The 15878-nt window shown below is 35.1% G+C and overlaps 1 protein-coding gene across 1 annotated transcript in view; it reads left to right on the top strand.

Moving 5' to 3' along the window:
- The first annotated feature begins 7642 nt into the window (after positions 1-7642).
- Positions 7643-15878, top strand: part of LOC306871638 (LIM/homeobox protein LMX-1.2-like) — a 40593-nt gene continuing 32357 nt past the window's right edge. Inside the window, exons 1-2 of the mRNA XM_079419703.1 lie at positions 7643-8023; positions 9074-9260. Coding sequence (XP_079275829.1) covers positions 7957-8023; positions 9074-9260 — 254 coding nt within the window. The 5' untranslated portion in view covers positions 7643-7956. The remainder of the gene's footprint in view (positions 8024-9073; positions 9261-15878) is intronic.

Raw genomic sequence — 15878 nt, 5'->3', positions numbered from 1 at the left:
TGGTGTAAACCCTAGTGCACTATTACAAGAAGCCCCTAAAACTACCCTTGAGATCTGGATTCATATCCAAATCAGTATCTGGCGGTCAACTGAAATAGATACATTTATTGCAGCATTCATTTTAGAATTTTAGTTATTCAGAGCCATGGGATTCTGATTCAGATCATAATGGTGAAGAACAGACTGCAACGACCAGTAATTGAGGTATCTTCTTGTGGGAAGTCGTGGCCTAATGGTTAGAGAGTCGGACTCGTAATCCAAAGGTTGCGGGTTCGAGTCTCAGGCCGGCAGGGATTGTAGGTGGGGGGAGTGAATGTCCAGCGCTCTCTCCACCCTCAATACCACGACTGAGGTGCCCTTGAGCAAGGCACCGAACCCCCAACTGCTCCCCGGGCGCCGCAACATAAATGGCTGCCCACTGCTCCGGGTGTGTGTTCACTGCTGTGTGTGTGTTCACTGCTGTGTGTGTGTTCACTGCTGTGTGTGTGCACGTTGGATGGGTTAAATGCAGAGCATGAATTTCGAGTATGGGTCACCATACTTGGCAGTATTTCACTTACTTACTCACTTCTTTTAGTGCATTAGAAATTGATCATCATATCGTATTATTATGAAAGGCAAGATCCTGATCTTTGTTTTTGGGAGCCACAAGTTTGTGGCTTTTGCATTAGCCTACATTCACTGCAGCTCTCAAATCTTATTATCCATAATACATATGGATAATGTGTGGTGATTAATTGCAACAAATGAAAATCTGAATGTATGTGAAAGCGCTTCAGAGCTTTCAGTGGAGGGCAAGGTTATCAGTGAAGAATGACTTTGGGTCTGTTCTTCACAAAAGTGTTTATCAAATAAAGGCCTTGCTAGTGCACTGGCTCATTCAAGCTATACCATGATTTTAACGGTAAAAAACTGTTAAATGGTAAGTTCTTGTAAAATTTACAGGAAAAAAAACGTAAACTGACGTTCCCAGAATTCCCTGCGTTGCATTTCAAATTTAGTTTGAATTTGATGTTTTTTCTTTGAAATATTTATGTTTCTTCTTAGTTTTTTCTTATCAGTTATGTTTATCAGGGTTGTACGTTACATCTAATGTTGTTAAATTAATGTTTATTGCATATTTCAGTTTAATGAGTCTCACCATGATGGTGTTTAGTGCTTGTGTGAATGACACTGTGCACTTTCTATATATGTTATTATTTAAAAGCTGCTTTGGTTCATCATGTGACTTTCTCAGCACCTGCATTTGGTGGTTATCAGTGTATTTCAAAGGTACAAAACAGACTTCAGTACTTCAATAGGTTTGTATATATCCGTTAATGAAATTACTGCATTTAACTGTAAAATTAAGTTAGAACCATAAAACCTAAAATGTTGTTACAATAGAATTCCGGCAACCACAGCTGGCGTTTTTTTTACCGTAATTTGTTTTTTTTACAGTGTAGCCTAATACTAATGACACAGAGGAAGATGGTTGGAATCACTTTGAAAACGTTTTTTATTTTCGAGCTGATGTACGATTAAAAAAAAATCAGAATGCATTCTGCTTTAAAGAGCGCGCAAATCTGGAATAACAGAATCATATTGTGTTGGTGTGGGCATAATTACTGTTATAGTTATTTTTATACTTTCACACCAAGGACAATAACTGTGAAGTTTTAATAAACGATATTGTTGGAATGACTTTCATATGAACGATATAAACATTAATAGCCAATCAGAATTCATCCATCTTTAAAGGCGCAAACATTTAAAGCCGCAGGCAACCAAACTACAGTGTGTGCTTTTTATAAACAGTCATCATTATAAGCACATACATCTATAGTTGTTGTTCTTTGTGCCAATGGGCCTTTAAGATCCTTTAAATGGTGTTTTTGTCTTTCTGATAGACATCAAGACAGATGTTGTATGGAATAAGCTGCCATGGATTTTGTTTTTTTTACATTTCTCTTGTGTTTCACAGAATAACAGTGGCATATGAGGGTGAGTAAATGATAACAGAATGCTCTTTTTGGGAGAGAAATTAGTTATAAACTATTCATTTAGGATGTCAGTTTCTTTGTAAACGTTACAGGTTTGATCACAGATGTACTGAGACTTGCTGGATGTTGATGTTGAACAGACTGTTTGTGTTGGTGTGGCATGTGACAAAATCTTAGCATTATGGGTAACAATGTCCTTGACTCAATTAACTACTGTATTGCCTCTGAACACTTCTGATGTCTAGTTCTGCCGTCATGGAAAGAAAGTTGGGCTTCCTACCAGACGTTTACAGCACAGTCTGAAGACCTCCCAGTCAAATCAGGCTCAGAAGCACGTGTCATTTCATCTTTGATAGAGTCTTTTGAAGGTTGTTTTTCCATTAGCTTCAGAGGAACCTTTGCCACAGGACAATAAAACAAGTAAGGCTGTAAATAATGAAGCCAAACCATGAAAAAAAGAAAATCATTTAAAGCAAAACCTCTCAGCTAAGAGATCTTATCAAATGTAAGACTTGTCTCATCTGAAATGTTTAACCTTTAGAACTCTCAGGGCGACAAATCAACATTTCGGATACATCGGATACACTCTTATTATTTAATTCATTATGCACCAAGAACTACTATGCAGTGTCAGTTTTATAATATGATTGATGATATTTGAACTAATCTGATGGCAAAGAAATTTTAAAGTAATAGTTCACCCAAAACTTAACATATGCTGAAAATAAACTCACTCTCAGGCCATCCAAGACGAGTTTGTTTCTTCACTGGAACAGATTTGAATAAATGTAGCATTGGATCACTCGCTCACCAATGGATGCTCTGCAGTGAATGGGTGCCGTCAGAATGAGAGTCCAAACAGCTGATAACATATCACACAAGTGATTCACACCACTTAATTAACACCTTATGAAGTGAAGAGCTGTGTGTTTGTAAGAAACAAATCCATTGTTAAGACGTGTTTAACTTTAAACTTCTGGCTAAAATATGAGTCCATAATGTTGAGCCCAAATATTGCTTTCTCTAGTGAAAAAGTTGCCTCGTCTGAATCAGGAGAGAAGTACAGTATCAAGCATCGTTTACAAGAAAAAAAAAAAGGGTCCAAAATAGTTCTAAATAAATATGTGGTTGATCTTGATGTGAAACAACAACAGGGGTTGGACTTTTCACTACAGAAAGCATTATTATGGATTATGGACTCACAAACATGCATATTTCGGATAAGTTGTTATCTGATGGACTTGAGTGGTGTGGATTATTGTTATGTTTTTATCAGCTGTTTGGACTGTTTCATTCTCACGGCACCCATTCACTGCAGAGGATCCATTGGTGAGCAAGTGATGTAATGCTGCATTTCTCCAAATCTGTTTCCATGAACAAACAAACTCATCTACATCTTGGATGAACATTTTTCAGCACATTTTCATTTTTGGGTCAATTGAACTATGGCTACATTCAAAATGTTTTTTTCTTTTTGTACTTTTTCAAATATCTTTTAGCAGTCCAATCAGATTTAAGCTACATGTGGAATAGCATACAAACATAGTCTACTAGTCTTCCTATTTCTGAATTATATAGTATGTGCACAGTTCTCTGTGTGTACATCCGGATCCTGTACATTGGCTGTAATGTGCAATGGAAAACAGATCACAATGTAATGCGCTCAACTTGACCTTCCATTGGCAGTGTGACGAGTGAGCTAGTAGAATTATTCCACAAAGTCTTTCTTTCTTTTTCATTTATTTGTATGCTTGCTTGTGTAGCAATGCCAGGGTTATGGGTTCAATTCCTAAATGTAGAAACCTAAAAGTGCAAAATAATTTTTATTTTCAAGCTGATAATTTAACACATGCATTTTTATGAGAATAATGTGCAAACTACTGCTGTTTCACTTAGTATTTTTTAATACAGTATGTACACTGGATTTATCCGTAGGCTAAATATTTTATTCTGTACATAGTCCGATTTTTGTAAATATACAGTATATGGTTTTTATTTTTAAAACGATTCTGTTTTGCATCATATGCGCAACACAAATTTGTTGTCGCTGAAGAAGGTTTCGTCTGAATCCTGTTGCCGTACAGAACCTATTAAACGTAACCACAATAAACAGTTTAAGAGCTTGGTTTGTTTTCCCTGCTTGTATTTACATGCAATATTTTCCATTTGGAAGAAAACGTGTCACATAAATGGAGATTACATGAATTAGCTTTAATATCGTAAAAGTCATTTGATCAGGGCTTTGATGAGATGTGCTTCTCTTTCAGGAGGGTTTTTAATGAGGTTTTCCTGAATTAACATTCATACCAAACATCCTCAACTTAATATTCAGAGTCCACCGGTTTCCTCTCATAACATGTTGGCAGATGAGATGGAAGTATTGAAGTCACAAAACATGTTAGATATAAAACTGATAATGGCTTCAAGAAGAACTCGCACATGTGCTGGGGACAAATTAAGATTTGTTTGATTTTATTTACATTTTTGCATCTCCAGGTTTGCCATTCAGGGGGGTTTCCTGAGAGGAGCATCACTAATAATGGGACTAGAATGAGACCAGACTGTACTTTATGGTGAACTCTTTGGACTTTCGACACATATGTGCAGGTGTGTATAGCTGTCAGATTGATAAAAGGTGCTATTAAAGCCACCTGAGTTTAATAAACCGCTTTTCTGAAGAGGATTTGCTCACAATTAACTTCATTCTTATCAGTGTCACAGACATCAAATGACACTGCTTTATGGCACTCTTTGGTCTTGCCTCAAATTTTTCAGCCCTTTCGGGTAATGCTTCACATGACTTAAAACAAAAATACATCCCAAGAGTTTTGTATTCCTTTCATTATATAGAATGCAATAGGACTAAATATCCAATAAGATTTCAATGCAGATCTTCAAAAATTTTCATTGCTGTCTAACCAGAAAAAAAATCAAATTTGTTTATTTTCTGCAAACGTTTGTGCATATTTAGTGTCAATTAATTGCAGAAAAGAAATTTCCTAGAAATGATAAGTAGCGTGAGGTGGGGTAAGATGACCTTAATTTTTTAAATCTTGATCATACATTTTGTCATTTCATCTGAATATTTGTCAAATTTAGTCAGTCAAAACAGTTTTGATTATTAACGCGGTTATATGTTATTTTGTAATAGTTATTGCAATTAATAGGGTTATCATTCAGTATTTCCATGAATTAGATGCACATTTCAGACATCTTCACTTTTCATTAAAACCTAAAGGCTAATTGAGGGAAATAATTTAATTTGCATTCCTATTGTTGCAATTATGACATCTTTATGTAAATATCCATATGCCTTTATATAAGTCATAGATTAAATTGACCATTCAGATGAATTTCTTTTACTGGGATTCTGCTTTTTCTGTCATTTGTGATTCAATTATTCAAAAGACAATTTTAAATAAAATAGATTATATACAAATGGCATCAAAAATCATTCATAGCCTACATTATGTAAAATTTCAGCCGGTGTTTATAAGAAGGCCTCTTTGAATAATTTTACATCTTGTGCTGTGACACCTAATTTAGCGAATGTTTCTGTTTATTTCCTTTAATAACATGCACCATCATCCTGCACACACGCTAAAATTAATCTAAATGTGTTATAATTTAAAAATAAATGCACATTCTTCTTAAGAGGGTGCATTTTTCCCCATTTAACCTTAATATTGACCGTATTTTGAAGTATTTTATATAGACACCACTGAATGTGGAACACTGGCCATAATGTTACAGTACAGTGCTATGTAAATAGCTATTAATTAGACACCACTGGCTGTGTGTTATGTGGTCTGTTGCAGTGAGGACATAATGACAGACAGAGATTGTAGTCCAATAGCAGGTGGATTGACGCTAGAGGGCACAAGAACACAATGTGCTTCAGTGTTAGAGCTTTTAAAGACAAGATTATTAAAAACTAACAGTCGCAAGCAGTGCATTTACAAATCTATGCATCGTATTTATTTATTGATTGATTGTATTATTATATTATGCATGCATGCCGTTTCGTTTCGTTTAAAATCATTTATGCTTTTGTCTAAATATGGCTTAGACCAGTGAGCTTTTCTCCAGAAGTACCAGAACAAAGTGGACGAGTGTGTCTTTATATAAAATCAGAATGAAAAAACTTACGTTCATAACGTTTAAGGAAAAAATTAAAGTCGCTGAAAAAATTCGCACACTGAAAAATACCATAGAAGCCTTATCCTGAAGATTTTTAACATAATTTTATTCGCTAGCCTAAATTTATCTTTAAAATATCAGTGGGACATGAAGCAAAACTGTCTGAACCTTAGGCTCTTATACAAACACGAACAGTTTAGGCCTAACGTTTAATGTTAAGATATTTGAATGCGTTTAGGCTAATTAAGAATATGCATTAGTTTTAAATAATGCAGTTTAATTGGTAGAAATAATGTTATGTCGTGTGTGAATAATTTTACTCATTTTTATTTTAGGCTATATAAAACAAAACCGTATACATATAAATCGTTTCTCTCAGAAGTGAAGGGGACACAATAAAAATAAATCTCCCTTGTAGGTTATAAAAAAAAGGCATATTTGATCTACAGGAGACGTAAATCAGCCTGTCATAATTAGAAAAGAGAAGAATACTAATGAGGAAAGTAATAAAGATACAAACTCCCCCTTTATCTTTCTATATTCCTCGCAGGTTTATTGCTCTGAGATGTCTGTCTGCGAAATGAATCTGAAACACAAAAGATTCTCCTTATGAATTTTACATGGATATTATGCGCAGAGAGATTAAATCAGCCTTTATCTGGGTCTTTATTAATCATGCAGATAATGTCACTTCATGAAGATAAAAGCAGCGCAGTTTTCATAGCAGCTGCGCGAGAAATGAAATGATTCTTTGAGAAATATCTGACTTGAGATTAGACTATATTGTCCCGATTTCACAGCTGAATGCTTTGAGAATTTATGACAAAAGCAATAAAAAAAAATTAAAAAACGCAACAAAAAGGGCAAAATCAAACGTAACGATATTCGATGATGACTATTTTAAGATATAAAAAAGTTACATTATTTTTAATTAGGCTATAGTCTGTATTCATGTACGTCGTATAGAAAGGCACTTTCGTGATTGACATGAATTATTGTAATAGAAGAAACAAAAACAAAAATATTTTGAGACTTAATATGGTTACATGCTGATTTTTTCCTGATTTTTTATTTAAAATATGGTGACGAAAAATGTTAAAATATTATATAGGCTATACTTTTTTTTCTAAAACGTCTCGATTTAGTTTATAATATTAGACACAATTAATAATACTAATAACCATCGCCATCATTTGTGTCTTTGTCGCAGCTGAAATCATCGCATTGAATTCTGTAACCTATATTCGCAAATATTGAGACTGTAAAAGATGAAAATGTGTCGTTATTGCCTGAAGGAGTTTTTTCTATACCTGATCTGACTTCTAGAAATACTACTTCAGTTGGAGTCACTTAAACTAGTAAGGCTATAGATATTTCCATATACTGTTTTTTTCCGCGAAACATTTTAATAGAGTTTATGATGTCCAGATACTTTTATGTGAATACTTATTGCTGCGCGTTTGTCCTCAGCACATCTGGTGTTGTAGGCGGTTCTGCTGGGATCCAGCACCAATAGCATCACATGCAGCTCAGGAGAATGACGCGATCAGCTCCACGGGCTCCTCAAGAGGAGCACAGGACTCATGAACCCTCAGTGAGGAGCTCACAGGATTATCAGAGCCGGTTCCCCGTGGATGTGACTTCACTGGACGCTTTCTCTCGAAGGAACCTCAGAATCAAGCGTCAACACCTCGTGCTCTAGACATAGAACTTGCGAGACTAGTTTACTTTTAGTTTCTGTCTCGTTCCGGTCCGCCTGCTGCTGCTTCTACACTCCTCTTTCTGGACATTGCAACAGGTCAGTAGAGAGCCGCTGTCCTGCTACACTTCAGAGATGCTGGACGGAATCAAAATTGAAGATCAGTTCAGAACAGGAGCAGAGTCTTTGGGAGTGATGCTGGGTGAGTTCCAGTTACGCGCTTTACACTCGTTTCAGAAATGGATCTTAAAGTCTAAATTATAATTCGTATGACACCAATGAAAGTTTACGAGTAGTCAGATCAGATACAAGTGCACCTTTTCGCGTTTTTACAGCGCTTGTAAATTTCCCATGAATATTAGCCTACTGTCTTATAATTAATTACAACAACGACGCTGTGCAATTAAAAACAGCTTCACAAAATAATTCTATATTACATGTTTTTCATCTACTGAGTATGGACACTAATGTAACGTGTTTAGCATTTAATCATTATCAGATTGTTGTTGGCGTTTCACCTGCAAATCAGTTGTTTTAGTTAAACAGAATAGAGCAATTAAATAGAATTTAGAATATAGAAATAGAATAGATTTAACGAATATATTTAGAAATAGAATAGATTTAATACAATTAAATAGAAATACGATTCATATTTTGTAACTGCCACTTCTGTGGGTAAATACATTTTTCTCTTTATATTTTTTGGTAAAAAAAAACATTGTTTTAAATAAAACGAACCTAGGTAGAAAATGTAACACAAATATTTCGATTAATAGACGTATATTTTAAAGTAGGCTACTTGCATGATCATTCAAAGTGAAAAAAAAACAACAAAATTTTCTTTCTTTCTTTCTTTCTTTCTTTCTTTCTTTCTTTCTTTCTTTCTTTCTTTCTTTCTTTCTTTCTTTCTTTCTTTCTTTCTTTCTTTCGAAGCCAGTAAATTAGATTTAATATTCTATAGTAAAGCATTCATTAACGTAAAGTTTTGAAATAAACAAATAAAAAATATATATTTTTAAATAGGCCTACAATTTCGCATATTAAATTCAATGCCTGAATCAACCTGATTACGTCAACAAAATAATTTTTTTAAAGTGTCAAAACTGCGCATTTTCACTCAGATTATGTTATGATACTTATGGAAGTAATATGCATATTGTGCAGTGTAGGCCTAGAAAATGAGTTCTGGCGTTTATGTGTTTTTTTAATCGTCCAGTGGAAGTATCTGATGTGTATTGGTGTGTGTGTTCAGGTTCAGACTGCGTGCATCAGAGTGTGTGTGAAGGATGCCACAGACCGATCTCTGATCGCTTCCTCCTGCGCGTGAACGACAGATCGTGGCACGAGGAGTGCTTGCAGTGCTCGGTGTGTCAGCAGCTTCTCACCATGAGCTGCTACTCCAGAGATCACAAACTCTACTGCAAACACGACTACCAACAGTAAGAGCTGCTTCATTCATTCATTCATCTCATCGGTTACGCGTCGTTGCAGCTGCGCGGAGCTTCAGTTTGCGCTTTTAATAATCATAACGTTTTGAAGTGAGGGCGAGTGTGTTTATTTAAAGGGAAGCGAATATTTCTAAATTTTTGTTTACACACACACACACACGTTTACTTAGCTATCTAAGTGGGGACATTCCATATGCGTAATGGTTTTTATACTGTACAAACTGTATATGTGCTATTGCCCTACACCTAAACTTAGACCTCACAGGAGACTTTCTGCATTTTTACAATTTCAAAAAAACTTGTGTTTAGTTTATTTTTAAACCCCTTTTACAAATGAGGACGTCCCCAAAGGGAGGTTTTTGGAGATTTTGTCAGGTTTACCGCACTTTTGTGTACACATTTGTCCCCAAAATATGGTTAAGTAGGTACACACACACACACACACACATACATATATATATATATATATATATATATATATATATATATAATCAATATTTAAGGCCAATTGCTATTTCGATATTATAATTTTTAGTGTTTTAGCAAATAACGATAACGGCAATAAGAACAAGAATGCTAATTATTATTATTATTATTGGCTTTTTGCACGTATTGTAAAAGGAAACACTGCATCAAAATATAGGCCTAGATTAATTATTTGTCTGTTAAAGTACAACAAAAAACATTGAGAATTACGATATAATGCGAAATAAATAATATAATAATAAATCAGTCTAGTTCTTATACTGGCGTTTTCGTGTGCGTCAGTAGTAGCCTAGACTATGCATAAATCACGGAGCTCGTGGTGTGTCCAGTGTTCAGTAGCGGTCATGATGCTCGTCTGCTTTTCATGCTTGTCTGCAGGTTCTTTTGAATTTTTGTCCAAATCCTCTTCTTCATGCATCGCGACATTATCGCGTTATTAGACAGCGTCTTTCACAAGGCCCCCTAAGCAAGAAGTATTTCTCTATCCCTGCATCCCAGTGTGCATACTATCCATCCTATCTGCCCTAAATAGTATTGAAAATGACTAATATCACATAGCAATGTTCTCTCTGTCTAGGGTGTTACATTCAGGAATTCCTCTATTTTGGGCATGTCAACCACGCAGACTAGAATTCAAGAAATATGATTTAAAAATGCCAAATTTCTTTTTTTCTTTTTCTTTTTTATTACAACGTTCCTATCCCATTAAGTTATAAAAAATATGATTAAACGTTCAATAGTTACGTTTTTAAAATGTTTTATACCGTTTTTATTTGTTATGCGAACGTGAAGAGAACATTCCATTGTATAATTTTGCAAAGATTATTAGAATGTTACTTTTAAATGTTCTCTGAACATTCTGAAACAAGTGGTAACATTTAAAAAATGACAGACAGGTGCCCAACTAAACAAACATTCCATGAACAATGTATAACGCTTTTAATGTTTTGAGAACATTATTAAAGACCATACATAATGTTCTATTAAGGTTAATGGAAGAACATTTGTTTATATAGATAGATAAACAGACAGATAGGCAGTTACTCTAGACACTGAGATAATTGTAGCACAATTGTAATGTAGATTCATATTTATTTGTCAATTTTAAGCAGTCAACAAACTACATATCCGTCCCCAAACTGTATGAAGTAGCTTTAACAGTGTGTTATTTGTAAACGGTGTGTTATTTGTCTCTTAGTATATAAAGCAGCGATGAGGTACTTAGTGCTCTTAATTCACACCCCGGCCTGCTTTTTATGACTCTCATTTAAGAGAGATTAACAAGCACCACAGACAGCCACAAAACACACTCACACACACTCACACACACCTCCACACTTAACTCTCTCTAACTGAAAGACGCACATGTAATGAGTGGAACAGTAAAGCTCTGCACTGACACTTATGAGATGTATCTAGATGAAATAACTGCAGTTTTTACATTACATTGCTTATGTTTCAGTGTTAGGTTTTTGAAAGATAAAACAGTATAGTATTCAAAATGAAGTATTTGGACACTTCTATGGTTGTCAGATGCTAGTGGAACATGTTAATGTGATGAAAACTAGAGGTGTTTTGTGTGTGTTTTACTGCAGACGCACATATTACCATTGTTTGAGGGGACAGTGATGTAATGGTTTTCAAATGGAAACATCCTCTAAATATCGCTCTGCACCATGCTTGAGGAGAAAGTTTGCAATTGTGTGTTTGACCTGTGGTGTATTATTGGAAGAGAAAGGAGATTTTCTGCCATTCATGGTTCAATTTGTTTACTGCTAAGTGAATGTCTGATATTCGTCTTATCAAGCATCTTAAGGTAATAGCTGGAACATGTGGCGTTTTGTGTTGATTTCACACTCAGCTCATGACATGATATGGCACGCTGAAACTTAATATAGGTTTAGAAGCATATTTTGTCCCATAATAGCCAAGATCACAGCGATTATGAATATGATTCTAGTCAGTGTTGCTAATTTTAAAGGAGCTTGTTTTTAGCAGTTTAGCATGAAAATCCAGTAAAACAACAACAACAACAAAATTGGTTTGCTTGTGAGCTTGTTGCAAATACATGTATCTAAATAATTTTATTCATATGGGGATTTTGATATTCTGCATACATATAAAAATATATAAAAAAAAAAAACGTATTTATCCCATGGCTAAATCTAAAACACCTTTTCCTGAAAAAAAGTTTGTTTATTTATTTATTTTAATGTGTATGACATATTTAGTATTCATATAATCTTACATAAGATTCTGATCTCACATATGGTAACAGTATGCCTTTTTTGCTTATAATTTCTTTTCATAATTTGTTTGTGATTTTGTTGCATGTTGCTGTAAAGCAGTTTATTGTTGGGTATTGTAGAGTATTTTTCACATACAATTTAGTTTTGACTAGAAATGCTCTAAAGAACAAGTTTTCCATTAACTCTGACATGGCAGAAACCCAATCCCAAAGGGGCTGTAATCAGAGCTATAGGCCCCTGTATATGAGAGAAAAAATATTTGCCACTTTACAACCGCTGGTGGACCCTTAGGAAACATATACATACACACAAAGTCTCTTTCAAAATCCTTTAATGGCCTTTTTTGTGGCTTTGGTTATTTGTTAAACAATTCTAGACCGTCAATGGTTTTGGTCAGGTCTAGCTGAAGTTGAGAGCAGGAATTCTTCAACTCTCCTCTTTCTATGTTTAGATTCTGATGCTCAGAGAAATATCTCAGTTTACAGAAACAACAAACACACTTATTAGCCCTTCAGAAATGATGTGGGAATTAGACGTTCGCTTCTCTAGCCTGTTCCATCATTGGCCCTGAAAGTACTTGTGCACTTAAGTCAGCATTTACAAAATATCAAACACATGCAGTACTTCGAACTAATTCCCCTTTTCTACACCATTTTTGCTCATTTACTTTGAGTTGGCTGCTGTGGCAGTGATTTAGTGGATGGATGCATGAAATTGAACCTGTTGACATTTAGTTTTTTAATGCAATAACATTCATATGAAGCGTGTTTTAATCGACATCATTTTTAGGGTACCTTAAAATTAAAACTCCATAATCTGTAGACATATTTTGAGTGATTCCCGTTATTTTGTGTTGACAAGCAGATTGCTGTTCTGCATGAAGTAACAAAGCTTGACAAACATTTACATGTCAGCTTTCCAATGAAAGCTCATTTAAATACGGGAGAAAAGACAGTGCCATGTTGTACAACATAAACATTCACTCTTGGTGTCATTGGCATAATTCAGAAGATGTACAAAATTATTTAAACAATTCTCGCAGATATATACAGTATATTAATATTATCTGTAATAGATTATGTAAAGAGTTGTAAAAGATTTTTATTGAAAACAGATATGATTTGAAGCAGGGTAATTAATAGATCTATATACATGTAATAATGTCATGTTTAGGATTGTGCTTGTCTCCCACATGTACCTTATTCTTTTTATTTTAAGCTGTTTTAGTGGAACAGTGCGTTTGGTGAGAGTGTGCACTAAAGCATGAGCAAGAAACAATTTGCTAAAAGTCAGAACATTTAGTCTGATCAGATAAGCTGAAATGTGCTGGCAGAAATTATTAAGAAACAATAACTAAACGAAGCATGATTTTGCAATATCCTATAAATGTGATAACAGATGTGTGTGAGCGCAGGCAGGAGCTGAGTGTGTGTGTGTGTGTGTGTGTTCTCATCGCGTGTATGTGAGATCGTTCACTCTGCACACTGTGGCCTCCTTTGAGAGAGAGTGTGAAATACCCTCAAATAGGCTACACACACCCTCTGCTTCTTTCTTTCTTTCTTTCTTTCTTTCTTTCTTTCTTTCTTTCTTTCTTGTTAGGCTGACAGTCAGGTGTAGTTTATTGTGTACATATAAAGATTGAAAAAAAAAATGTCAATATTTATTTACCTTATATTTATATCCCATGGCTATCTAAAATTATATATATAAATATATATATATATTTGTATTCATCATACGGATATTTTTATACATATACATTTTATACATAATGCATGCAATATGTATATGTATGTGTGTGTGTGTGTGTGTATATATATATATATATATATATATATATATATATATGGCCCTGTAGCATTTTGATTTAATTATTTTTCCATTAATAGGTGACTTTGATCTGGTTGATGTTCTTGGTCTGTCAGTAGTGCTGGTTGGAGACTGTTGTGTGTTTCATCAACTAAGCGACTTTTCAGCACTTAGATTTATTTTCTGTTTCTCTTGCACTTGGATTATGTGGCGTTGGATGCAGAATTTCCTTCTGGTGCTATTCTGAATCGTTATGCCTCTGTGTTGCTCCGTGTGTCTCTGTGGTTTCTGGGCTGGAATGTCTGCTCAAACATCACCTCTCGCTGCTGCTGCTGTCACCCAGCTGTGAGGAGAGGTTGGCACGGCTCTGTCAAGTGCTTCCACCCAGGTGCTGTGTACCTGCAGGCCTGCTCTCACATCCTCCTCTCACATTCTGGCCGTGCGCTTGAAGCATTTGAGGAGAGAGAGGCTCTCAGGAGCATGTGAGAGTCTGCAGACATGCAGAAACACACGTGTCTCAGTGTGGCTCGACTCACACCAGCACATTCCCCATGATGACTTACAGTGTTTGCAACCCACTTTTTTACCACTTCTATGAGATCTTGCAGTTCTTTCTCCTGGGCAGCAATGACATTAAATGGAGAACAAGGCTGCGTTTATTTGATCAAAAATACTGTAAAAACAGTGATATTGTGAAATGTTATTACAAGTTAAAATAAAGTTTTTCTGTTTTTAAATACTTTATAATTTAGCAAATGAATTTTTTGCATCATTACTCCAGTCTTCAGTGTCACATGATCCTTCAGAAATCATTCTAATATGCTGATTTGCTGCTCAAGAAACATTTCTGATAATTATCAATGTTGAAAACAGCTGTGCTGCACAATATTTTTTGGAACCGTTGATACTTTTTTCAGGATTCTAAAGAACAGCATTTATTCAAAAATATAAGTCTTTACTTTTTATCATTTTAACTTCTCCTTGCTGAATAAAAGTATTAATTTCTTTCCCAAAAAAAGCATACTGATCCCAAATTTGTGAACATCAGTGTATATTGTTTTAAAAGATTCCTATTTAGAATAAATGCTGTTCTTTTTATCTTTTTATTCATCATAGAATCCTGAAAAAAGGGTTAAAGCTTCCACACACACACACACACACACACACACACATATACACATTAACTTGTTTAATCACATGAAATACTAAAATACTTCCTGATATATTTATATAGAATGAATTGTATAATTATTTTTAAATTCATATTTAGGTAGAATGTGAGTCTCTGATTCAAGATTCTTTATATGGCTCTGTAACATTGTAATTTGAGATCTTCTCTGACAGAGATTTCAGTATGAATTCAAACATTCATCATCGAATTCTCCCAAGATCAGATAGTCTGTGCTGCTCTCCACATTCATCTCATTTGCATCTGTTTTTACTTCTCCAAAGAAGTTTAGTTGAACCATACAACAGTGTTGACATATCTGAGGCCTCTAGTCTGCTGATATCTCCAAGAGCAGTACATTTTCCCTCGTCGGACCCTAAACTCTTTCTTCTGTCGTGCAGTACCCAGATTCCCTCAGTCTTTCTTGTGGTCTCTTCTTCCTATAATGGGATTAGCGGTGTGACCCCCGTGTTTCCGCCCTGGCTGTAGAGCTGAGCTCCACACTTTTATCACGGACTGTGACACTGAGCTCCCCATCGCTTTGTGCCCACCGGAAGCCTGTTCCCTAATCCACTTATTCGTGTGGAGAAAGAGGCGACCAAACAATATGGAATGGAAGAGGAGGGGCTCTGGAAAACCCCCCTGCGACTCTGTTGCTAAACCAAATAAGAGAACATGAGATTGATATTATGAGGCTTAAGATGCACACACATGTGTGTTTAAGCTGTCTTTTGTTTTTCAAGATTTGAGCACATAGGCACAGTTTTTCAATTTAATTACAAAACTCATTGTAGTGAATGAGCAAATCTTTTAACGTCACTTAAAACTTTAAATATTCTCATTTTAAAGAGTTTTGGAGGTTTCCACAAGGGCTTGATTATTAAAAAGTCTTTAAGC

This window comes from Barbus barbus, assembly GCF_936440315.1.
Source record: "Barbus barbus genome assembly, chromosome: 6".
Taxonomy (NCBI): Eukaryota; Metazoa; Chordata; class Actinopteri; order Cypriniformes; family Cyprinidae; genus Barbus; species Barbus barbus.
This window is presented reverse-complemented; position numbering and strand designations above follow the sequence as displayed.